We start from the raw sequence: 12,363 nt of genomic DNA, 5'->3' as shown, positions 1-12,363 counted from the left end.
GCGTCCATGTGTCGTGTACTGTTAGTAGGGCTGGGAATATCGATTAGTCTGTCTAATTTGCAGTTATTCTATATCGATTAAACTATTTCAATTGTTCAGGTTTTCGAGAAGCTGTGTTTTTTAAATAAAATAAATTATGAATCTACTTTTTTAACCCATTTTGGGCGGGAACCCCTTTTGGTGTTTCAAGCATTCTGTTATACTTTAGCTATTGAAAAATAGCAGATCTACAAGCTCATAGCGCGCCACTCGGTGGCGCGCTATGAGCTTGTAGATCTGCTATTTTTGAAAAATCGTAAAAATGCGGCACAAATCTTTGAATAGGTATATATTCTTTCAGAGCGAACGTTTTTTTAATTTCGACGTCAGGCCTAAATGGGTTAATAACTGAATTAGTCTGTCATACAGTACAACGCGGTAAAACTGCAAAAACCATTCGACAAGCTCACAACATGTCAAAATGTGACATGTTGTGAGCTTGAAGATGTACTGCGGTTGAAAAACCACACCACCCACGCAGCACCTGCATGCACCTACACTTAGAAACAGAGACATGCTCATCGAGCCACTTCCTTGACCGCTCGGCTGTGGGCTCCTCCTCGCTGTTACTCAACACACCGTGCCAAATGAAGACATCACGGTTGGCAAGGATCTCTCTCGGCAGCGTTGCAGCCCACACCGCTAGCTCTTGCCCACACTTTCTGCGTCCAGGGATATGATCCAACATTCATGAGCCGTGGAGGAAGAAGTACTCGCATGTTTCACTTAAGTAAAAGTATCAATACGGCAATGTAGAATTATACTCGGTTAGTAGTAGTAGAGTGCCGTATTCAAAATGTACTCCAGTAAACGTACAAAAGTATCGGCATCAAAATATACTAAAGTACCAAAAGTAATAGTATATCCATTTCACAAGTTAAAAAAAATCTTTTGGAAATAGCAGATCTACAAGCTCACAATACGCGATGTGTGATTTTGTATTGTCTTGGTGTTATGTGCTCTGTGTTGTTTTTGATGTGCGTGTTGAACAGATTGTGAAGACAAATATCCTTCGGGACAATAAAGATTATTATTATTATTAGTGTGTTTTGATAGTTTTCATATAATCGTGGTGGAGTAAAAGTACAATATTTTCCTTTGAGATGTACTGGGGTAGAAGTAAAAGTATTGAAAATTGTAAATAGGCCTACTAAAGAAAGTAATAAAAAAAGACCTCAAAATTGTACAGTACTTGAGTACATGTACTTAGTTGCTTTACACCGCTGTTCATGAGCACAGGCATCGAATTAAAATAAAACATGGCACCCCGGAGAAACCCTGGAGAAGGGCCTGTGAGATGATGAAACTCTCAGACACGCTGGCTCTGATGCTTGGAGGGAGGCTGTGAGGGGGAAGCAAAGGGATAAACCGAGACCCCCTCCGATAAACAACACAGGGAAGAAGCTGTAAACACACAGCACATAATGACTGCTGCTTCAAACGCCCTCCGTGGACACGACCGTCTAACATTTCGGCTGTTTTTAGAACCTCAGGGAGGGCAGATCTCTCTAATTCATCGGGTTGTTTAGATTTCGCTCCACTGCATCGCATCTCAGTTAGCTCGAATCGGGGCACGCCAGCCGGTCGGACTTGCCCATAGAAGGCCAAGGATAGAGATTGTTTGCATTTCTGTGGGAATAGCTCTACAAACAGTGCAGCTAAAGTGGAGGGAGGATTGTTTGTAGATATACTTGGCATACTGTGGTCTGGGGGATGGATTCGCACATTTTCTTGGCGGCGGCTGTGCAAGAGAGATCATGAAGTTGCTTTGGGCTTTGGCATTAGCTTATGAAGATACGGCGCTGATCCCGGGATTGATGGCCATTTTCTGATGCGTTGCTCATCCATCCACCTCCGCTCCGTCACCACTCAGGGCCTTCCAGATCCCTTCCAAGTGATCTCACGCAACGGTGCATGTACAGTGGGTGTGTCAGAGATGGCTGGACATGCGGTGCCTGCATGCATGGTGGCAGTGGCGTGCACAGATAGACACTAGAGCACCCCCTGCCCTTTTGGCAATGTGCCCTTTGAGAAAAATATTTTTTTTTTCTTTTTCTTTTTTTACAGTGTACACTGTACAGTATGTGGACCATAGTGACATTGATCATTTCTTGATAAAAAAAAAAAGCTTCCAATATATTATTTAGGCCCCAAAATCTATAAATCTCACACTATTAAGGCAACCGGCCGGTTCCACGCGCTGCACAAGGTGCCCTTTTTTTCCACTTGAGCACCTGCCCCTCTAAATGTCTGTGCACGCCACTGCATGGTGGCTCAGACAGTTTGTGCAAAGCCCGTTATGCTCCTATAGCAGTAGTTCCCAAACAAGGACCCCCAAATTGAAATGTATCAGCCCGCGGACCCCCATTTGAAAAGATATGCCAGGCTGGGGAATTGGGAATTGGCTATACTAAATTGGGACTAGAAGGGGAGAAAATGTTTTTCTTTTATCTTGAAGGGGCATGTTTTGCACTAACAGTCTTTTCATTATGTCTGCCCACGATCTCTGTGATTTATACAGTACGTTTGTTTACCTCAGTCACTGATACTAAAATCTGATATTTTATTTTTATTTTTTCTATGAACCTGTGACCACCCATACTGTTATAAAAAGGAAATAAAAAGATTTTGAAAAGAAAGAAAAGATATGCCAGGGACCCCCATAAGAGAAGATTTTTACGGCTCTAGCAGTGATTCTCAACCCGTTTCATTTCAAGGACCCCCAGTTTGACATGCAATAGTCTACGGACCCCCCATTTAATGGCATTTCTATCTCTGGGACCCCCAATTTATATTGTAAAATCAATGTTAATTTTAACAATGTCCATTTGTACACTCTCAGAGTTACAGACCCATAAGGGTCCATTTGGTTCCAAACTATCATTTAGCCATGGGGACCCCCTGGAACTTCCTCAAGGACCCCTAGGGGTCCCCGGACCCCACTTTGGGAACCACTGTCCTACAGTGAGCAAGAGGTCCCCGGTTCGAATCTATCTTGTATGTCTCTCCTCTATCACTGTCTTTGGTTTTGTCTCTACACTCTCCTGTCTCAAATAAAGCATTCAAATGCCAAAAATAAATCAGTAAAAAAAAGGAAAGAAGAAAGGTTGGACCTATGTGTCAGATGGAATTGGGTTATGTGAGGAAACATTGCTACTATTTTCATGGTTTTCACATAAAGTGCTCCCACAGCGCTGAGCCAAAATGACTCTTGTATGCTTTAAACCATCTTAACCCATTTTGGGCGGGAACTCTTTTTGGTGTTTTAAACATTATGTTATAATTTAGCTATTGAAAAATAGCAGATCTACAAGCTCATAGCGCGCCACTTGTCTGCTATTTTTGAAAAATCGTGAAAATATTTATTTCAGAAAACTGGAGGATTTAGAAGATTTTTTATTTATTTCGAGGTCAGGCCTAAATGGGTTAATGGTCATTTACCATTTTAACAAAGTGTCTGGACACAGTGTCTCTGCTCTCCATTGAATTAAATCGCAGTGCTGCATGGAAAAAGACATAAAATGCCATTTCTCACTTGCAAACACAGATAAATATGAACGCATGCCAGGCCTGAGCTATGGCTAAGAAGGGCACAGTAAATAACCTCTGTGTGTGAGAGTGTGTGTCTATCCGTGAATGAACTCCTAAATCATGGTATCGATCAGTCCCTCCTCCCGGACACACGCACGGATCTAGGGCAGTTTAATGGCCTCTTTGACGAGTCACCCAACCACCCCCCACACACACACACACCACACAGCTCCATTCTCCCCTCCATCACACCACCCTCTCCTCCTCTTCCAGCATGCTTTCCTCTCACAGCCTCTTGCCACGTTCTCAACCTTTTTTAGCATCCAATGCGAGGCCTCCGTCCGCTGTCACCGTGCAACTCTGTGGGAGGTCTCAGGTGCTTCCTTAATCTTACAAACATCCGACAATATAGCCTTGTCGACGCCGGCATATATAGAGCGTCGCAGTCCCGCCCCCTACCATGGCCCAGGAAATGATTATCCGTTCATTTTCCTCATAGACATTTCAGAAAGTATTTATTTAAAGACGTTTACGCCGCGGACAAAGCCAACTCGAGTCGTGACAAATCATGACAACATTTTTTGGGCCGAACAAATAATTAGAAAGAAGAAAAAAACGGCAGGACACTTTTTTTGTTGTTTTTCTTCTTTGTAATTATTTGTTTGGTCCAAAATATTGTTTGTGTTGTCATGAGTTGTCACGACTCGAGTTGGCTTTGTCCGCGGCGTAACCGTCTTTAAATAAATACTTTTTGAAATGTCTATGGGAAAAATGCATTGGGATTCATTTCCTGGGCAGGACTGCGACGCTCTATAGGGTTCTTCAGCAGTGAAAACGTGTGTATATAGTACACAGCAACATCTGTTTACCATCTCAGGGTTAAATCGACACTCAGGATTTTACTGTGCGTCATTCTTTAATTCTTCTTGTTTTTCTACAAAGTTGAGAAGCCAAACCCAAGTAACTTTACTCTTGTCTACTTGAAACAAGAGATGAAACAATTACAATCTTGAACCTTTTAACTTTCTAGGCATTTGAAAAATAGGGCACACATATCATGGTTGGCCCGACTTGTATTAATGTTTTTTCTTTTTTGGCACCCTTATTAAATGTTCCGAACTGAATAATATAACCATTCAGATGTGTCCCTGTGTACTTGCTGGCCCATTCAGGTCAGATATGCCCATGAAACCCTTCTGATAAAAGCAGTACTGGTGCAATTACCTTGCCACAAAGGGTCACAAAGGGCCAGGCAATGAGCACGGCCGATTATACTGGCAGACACCTCATTACCGTAGCGGGCTCCAACAATAGACACTGGCCTTGCTTCCGGTATATCCATCTATCAAGAGTACTATTAGCCTGTCAAACGGGGACAATCGGCGCCATTAGGCCACCCCAATAATCAGACCTATTTACTTCTCCCTTTTCCATTTCTTCACTGTCATCATGCCCTCAGAAAGCCTTCACTTCTTGCACTTCTCCCTCCCTCCCCCAATCCCCCCGTCCTCTCCCAACTCTGAGGCGCCGCTCAGACATGAAGACAAGCTCACTTGGCCGCTACATTCCTCAGATTGCCGTTGTAATCAAATACGGTATGTTCCGTCCGCCAACTGGCCTAAATTTAATTTGAAAGCGTACCTCCACACAATGAGCTTGGTACAGGTCTCAGAAGAAAGGGGAAAAAAAGCAATTTCTGTTTCACTTGACTTTGGATAGATCTGAGGGTAAGTTCATTTTATATTTAAGGGGAAATTACGTGGGTACGCCACTGCAACTACAGGAGGCATTTGAAGTGTTCTAGATTTTGTTTGACATGTTATTAGTTAGTTCTATTACTGGAACTGGATGTATGTTTAATACAGATTTACACAATCCAACTGTATATATACAACCCACTCCCAGGCACAAAACTGTGCATGACAGAGTGACAGAGTGAAGCAGGAATGTCACCACACATGCAGGCTAAAAAGCCGCTCGAGTTGCCGGAGCGGACAAACTCCAAACTCTTGCCACGGAGCCGTTGACAGTATATGAACTCAACCGGCAACCCCTTGTCTCCACCGCACAACTCCACAATATGCCTCTCATTAGGTCCCACAAGCCCAGTCTCGGGCTCCCACGATATGTCTCTTAGCGGGAAAACACCAGAAAAAATGAAACAGGACTCATTTAAATTTTCCACTTGGTCAATACATGTCCCTTGATAAGTGCTGCTGTGTACAAGCAGCAGAGCCATGGGAGCATGAAAACATGGTAGCCATAAGACCTGGCAGACAGTATCGCAGACCTGTCATTTCCATTGGCTGGGCTCACATTTCCTCACACAAACTATGTACGTCTGGGGACGTACATAGTTTCAATACTTTTACTTCTACCCCAGTACATCTCAAAGGAAAGACCGAGAGAGAGAGAGAGAGAGAGAGAGAGAGAGAGAGAGAGAGAGAGAGAGAGAGAGAGAGAGAGAGAGAGAGAGAGAGAGAGAGCGATAACAAGCACAGAGATCGTATTTAAAAAGCTTCTACATATCTGACTGGGGTCTGTCTCTTCCGATCTCAGACTAACACATCAGACAGAGTCAGACCTGGATTTTCATTATACATCAATAAAGCAGAACGTCCAAGTTCTACTCGTCTCATTCTGCTCGTTCTGTAATTGCTCCTACCGTCAGCTAAGCCAGGACCAGCACAAGGAATCTCCTTGTAACTTATATGCCTAAAGTAAATCTCCATGTAATTTATATGCCTAAAGTATTGTAACAAATACTCAAATCTATGATAAGGACATGAAGGAAGCTGAGAGCAGGTCAGGGTGTGAGCCTGAAGATTTACACACACACACATTTACTGCCTACCGTGAAGGGTGATGTATAGACTTGCACCCAGGGAAAAATAAATAAAAAATCATTAAACTAAATCCATAAAACAACAAAGATATCACGTTAAAATGATATGTGTTAAAGGCTAGCAGCCATAATCCCACGGCCCTCCCTAAGCAACACATGTTGTTGGGTTGATTTATTTTGCCTGTGCTAAAAGGAAGGCAAGCATTTTTTTGTAATGTCCACTTGTGAACGAAGAGAGAGGGAAATAAAGAAAGAGCGAGGTAGACACAGAGGAAGAGAGTGAGACAGAGAAATGCAAACAAGAACTTTTCCCATCGACCCGGGTTTGAAGTGTAAATACAACTGGCCAAGTACAAAGAGAAGAGAAGTAGGGCAGCAGCATTCTGTGCAAGTCTCGCCGCAAATGTTAACATGCCGTGTCTTGGGGTCTGAGTTTTGAACTGCTCTCCCATGTTTTCAAAGGACCCCCTTCCAGCGTACACATTTATCCACCAACCGCGCCTTTGATTCTGGGGGAAAATGAATCGTGGCAAAGGGGCCAGAGTTTCAACAATTCACTGTTTAAGTTTCATGGTACCAGTTGCCCTCTCCCTTCAAGCTGTGAAGTCATAATTCATAATAGAGCAGGTGTGAGATGTCAGCAGGCTCGCCATTGGCCCTGCCACAGACATTGTCACTCTGAAACGCACTAATGGCATTCTTTCGTTGGCACCAAGTAAATTGTCATTTAATCACTGACAGCAGACTTTGCACTACAGTAGCCTAAGTGACGAAGAATGAAAGATTACCGGTACATTAATAGTGCCTCTATAGCCATTCTACCACAACACACAAACTGCATAATGTGCCGTGCCTATGCCTCGGCTAACGCCAAACCACAACAGAAACAAAATCTGCTCTGCTATGAAAAATCTGCTTTTTATTTTATTATATTTTTATTTTTTGTATTTTTGTGTATGTGTATATATATATTTTTTTTTATTTTTATTTTTCATCCAGACTGTTTTTCCGACTATCCTTGGGATTGTGGGTGGGGGGAGGGTGGGATAGGGGATTGAGTTTTATTTTTATATGTTATGTGTCTGTTTAATACTTGCCCCTGGGCTACTGTTACAAAAACCTGAATAAAAAGATTTTGAAAAGAATAGTGCCTCTATAGCGCTGGTCCATAGCATTAGCGAGTTCTCTTTAAAGCTCTACAAGGGACTATGTATTACTGCATAGATCAGGTTTTGGTCTACCAGATGTGGACAATAGAAAAATGCAAGTGGTGAGTGGTGAGTGAATAAATATTTTCTCGCCAAAAAGTTGATTTTACACAAAAGATGGGGTTCCAATAGGCTTTCAACACCACAAAACCGCCTGTGTTTCGGTATGTTGTGAAATTATATTCTTTATTTTTACTACAATTTATACATCAGTAGATATCCAAATCCGGTTCAATACAAAATTACATAGTACAGATAGATCATCATCATCATCATCTATCTATATTATCTAACTATAAATGCACCAAGTCTCTGTGTGTACGACTGCACGATGTATGTGTGTAGGTGTGTACGTACGTCTGAAATCCACTCGAGAACCGTTCGCACCATGACTTCAAATTCAACACACGCGTTCCACACCCCCACAAGGAGTGCAGTGCCTGGTGTCGAGTTGGTCGGACCCACGGTTGTCCAGAACCGCTACAAAAAGCCTCTGCCCCGGGCCAGACTCCAAATTTGGGCATGCCTGACGAAGAACTCCACTTCTGACATCACTGCATAGACTCCATATTTGGGCATGCCTAACACAGAACTCTGTATACGGTTTTGTCCCACCGACTTCTGACATCTGCAATGACTCCATATTTGGATCGCCGGTTGTCCAGAACCAGCACAAAAGCCTCTTCCCGGGCTCTGGACAGCAGATCTCCATATATGGAGCTGGCCTGTTCTGACATCACACTGCTGTTATGACATCTGCATAGACTTCATATTTGGGCATGCCTGACAAAGAACTCCATATATGGGCATAAAAGGGACACAGCCATAATAACTGCATGCATTTCCAACTTGCATCTGCCCAACAGTCACCGCTCTAGTCATTATCTAACTATAAATGCACCACGTCTCTGTACGTCTGTACGTCTGTAATCCACGTAACGTGAGAACCGTTCGCCCCGACTTCAAATTCGACACACGCGTTCCACACCTCCACAGGGAGTGCAGTGGCCGGCCTTGAGTCAGTCGGACCCACTGTTGTCCAGAACCGCCACAAAAGGCCTCTGCCCAGGTTCTGGACAGGGCCCAACTTAGCCAATTGGTCACACCTGATCACCCCTAGATCTCGATATATGGAGCTGGCCTGTTCTGACATCACAATGACATCTGTATAGACTCCATATTTGGGCATGCCCAACAAAGAACTCATATATGGGCATAAAAGGGACACAGACACAATAACTGGGTGGGGCATTCATTACCAACCTGCATTGTTCCAACCGCTCTAGCCTTACCAACTTATCCAAGTCTGATAATACTCTCCATATTTGGCCCTGGCTGACCTAGAGCTCCATATACAGGTATAGAGACGACAGATACATCTAGTGCTGATCACTAGACTAGGTCAATGTAGCAACCCCATATATGGATATAGACGGCTGGCATCGTCATTGTGACACGGTGACGCATCCAGGTGACTGGCATTGTCATCGTGACAAGAATCCAGTCAAACCCTATATAAAGATGAATCATTACAGATGAGATGCAAGCAGTATTTACTAGGCTCCTTGTGAGAGACTCCGTCGCCGCCACAAAATATTTGGCCACCCAGATTTAGACATTCCGGTTAAGTTCTTACCGGACACCACTGTGGCAGGTTCTAAACTCGGAAAACCAGTCCCCTTTGACTAGTATATTAAGTTAGTATAAGTTATAATAGGAAAGTAGAGAGAATATAAGGAGAGACAGTATTATGATAAGAGCGCCCCTCACTTCACACGGGCACGTGAGGAGAGACAGTGATATATAGGTATAGGTATAGAGAGAGACCCAGTATTCCGAAAACCCAGGTCTTCTGTTTTGAGTGTCAAGATTCCTTCATGCTTTCCATGAAATCATGAAGAGGAGCCACAATGACCGCTACTGCCAAATGCTGTGGACCAATTCCCTCAGTAGCCTCTCATCAAATAGCCAGCTCTTTAACCAGCCAGAAACAAGGAGACGCAGATGAACCAAGGTCTTTCAGTCCTCAACAGTTTACAGCCTTAGTAACACCGCCAGGAGGAGTTAACACAAATCAACAGACAGGAAAGAAAACCCACATATGTAAACAGTGTGACAAGAGTTTCAGTAGGCCAAGTGAGCTGAAGAGACACCAGCGTATCCACACTGGAGAAAAACCCTACTATTGTAAAGAGTGTGACAAGAGTTTCAGTCATTTACACCACCTGAAGTCACATCAGCGTTTCCACACTGGAGAAAGACCTTTCCACTGTAAAGAGTGTGACAAGAGTTTCAGTGAATTAAGTAACCTGAATAAACACCAGCGTATACACACAGGAGAAAAACCTTACCACTGTAAACAGTGTGGAAAGAGTTTCCGTCAGTTAAGTCACCTGGAGTCACACCAGCGTATCCACACTGGAGAAAGACCTTTCCACTGTAAACAGTGTGACAAGAGTTTCAGTCGGTTAAGTCACCTGGAGTCACACCAGCGTATCCACACTGGAGAAAGACCTTTCCACTGTAAAGAGTGTGACAAGAGTTTCAGTCATTTACATCACCTGAAGTCACACCAGCATAGCCACACTGGAGAAAAACCTTTCCACTGTAAAGAGTGTGACAATAGTTTCAGTGAATTAATTAACCTGAAGAGACACCAGCGTATCCACACGGGAGAAAAACCTTACCACTGTAAACAGTGTGACAAGAGTTTCAGACAGTTAAGTCACCTGGAGTCACACCAGCGTATCCACACTGGAGAAAGACCTTTCCACTGTAAAGGGTGTGACAAGAGTTTCAGTCATTCACAATGCCTGAAGTCACACCAGCGAATCCACACTTGAGAAAGACCCTACTATTTTAAAGAGTTTCAGTCATTTACATCACCTGAAGTCACACCAGCGTATCCAGGCCAATCCTGCAAACTTTGAAAGCCAATGTTAGCCAATTATGATGGAACATGAAATATTGGACAGATCCGTCTTGAACACATGACTATAGAGATAGTGTGTAACGATTTGCGGGATATTTGGACAGAATCTGGAGGAGTAATAGCAAAAGTCGGCCTCCTGGTGGCGCTATAACAGGCCTTTCTGGAAAAATTGGGGCAGAGGTTCATCGTTGGAATCCAGGGAGTGTGCGTGGCTGTGTGCAAAACATAATCTCTCCCAATGCCTTCGGCCTGGTGGAGACAATAATGGGCCTTTGTTATGAAAAGGGGTTATAATTAAACCATGGTCTTACCGGCCTGGTTGGTGGTGATGTCTATGGAGACGTGCTGGGCCGGGTAGGGGCTCTTGTTGCTGACGCCGTTGACCGCCTGGATCTCGAAACTGTAGAGCGTGTGCGCCCACAGGTTGCTGATGAACACGCGCGTGTCCATCAGGCCCAGCTGCCGCGGCACAAAGTCCACGTTGTCGTCGCAGTGGGAGCACGTGGAGCGCTGGCGGTCGGCGGCCGCGCGGCACTTCTTGCACACGATGTTGTAGACCACGTCGCGGCGGCCGCCTGTCTCGCGCGGTGAGTGCCACTCCAGGATCACCGAGGTCTCGTTGACGACGGAGATCACATTCCTCGGGCCGGACGGGACACCTACAGTAAAGGGGGTGGGGGAGGAAAGGTTTGTTGTTTGTGTTTGTACTTTACTTGAGTATTGCCAATTTCCAGTACTTTTACTTCTACTCCACTACATTTTAGAGGTAATTATTGTACTTTTACTAGCCTGGGGGTTCCAGCCTGATCCGCTGCATTCCGTGGATTTGTTTTGTCACTCACTACTCAGTCTGGCCAGCAGCAGGCAGCAGACTTGCATTTCATAACGTCACCTGTTACGTAGCCACGTTGTTGCTGATACGTCAGCCAGCGCCACTCTGTCTATGCTTCTCACTGTCAAAAATAGCACCAGTTCGAGACTAAAACCTACGGTAGAAAGTAAACAGTAATTTGTTTCAGTAGTCCACTGTCAGATTCAGTAGTACAAAGAACTGACGGCTGTGTGGGGTGAAGGTGCAGGGCAACAGCAGTAGCTGCGCGGTGCGCATTGATATGACGGCTGTGTGGGGTGAAGGTGCAGGGCAACAGCAGTAGCTGCGCGGTGCGCATTGATATGACGGCTGTGTGGGGTGAAGGTGCAGGGCAACAGCAGTAGCTGCGCGGTGCGCATTGATATGACGGCTGTGTGGGGTGAAGGTGCAGGGCAACAGCAGTAGCTGCGCGGTGCGCATTGATATGACGTCAAACTGGTGGGTTTTTTCCCAACCCGCACCACAGACGAATCAGAAGCCGGGTCCATTTCACCCTTTTACATGTCCCGCCTACCTTAGAGATGGGACCCTTTCCAGACTGCGTACTTAAGTAAAACATGTGAGTACTTTTTCCACCACTGCAGTTTAGTCAATCAAGTATACTATGAAATAAATGTGAAGACTCTTTATCCAGGATACGTATTTCTTCCATTTAATTTTTTCTTACTTTCCTTCATCCCCTCCGTTGTTTCTTACTCTTTTTGTCCTTGCTTATCCTCCTCCCAATCTTCTGAGCATTTGGAATGCTAATTTATTCTATTCACACCCAGACAGAGATCACAGAGCGAGACGTTTGTGTCTATCAAACATTGGTTATTTAGCAGAGCGCGTTGTAGCGTGGAGTACCCGAGCTCCTCTGGAGATTCACGCTTCGCGTTCACTCCTCATAGCCTGCAGCTTGAGCAGAACTCACCTAGGCACGTCGTTCACTCCTCAT

General features: G+C 44.4%; 1 protein-coding gene across 1 annotated transcript in view; it reads right to left on the bottom strand.

Moving 5' to 3' along the window:
- LOC306943120 (ephrin type-B receptor 1-like) overlaps positions 1-12,363 on the bottom strand; it is a gene marked incomplete at its 5' end in the record, with an annotated part of 106,696 nt that overhangs the window by 77,788 nt on the left and 16,545 nt on the right. Inside the window, one exon of the mRNA XM_079529322.1 lies at positions 10,867-11,214. Coding sequence (XP_079385448.1) covers positions 10,867-11,214 — 348 coding nt within the window. The remainder of the gene's footprint in view (positions 1-10,866; positions 11,215-12,363) is intronic.

This window comes from Electrona antarctica (assembly GCF_951216825.1).
Source record: "Electrona antarctica genome assembly, chromosome: 19".
NCBI classification, from domain to species: Eukaryota; Metazoa; Chordata; class Actinopteri; order Myctophiformes; family Myctophidae; genus Electrona; species Electrona antarctica.
The sequence above is the reverse complement of the archived record's forward strand: the minus strand, read 5'-3'. Positions and strand labels throughout refer to the sequence as shown.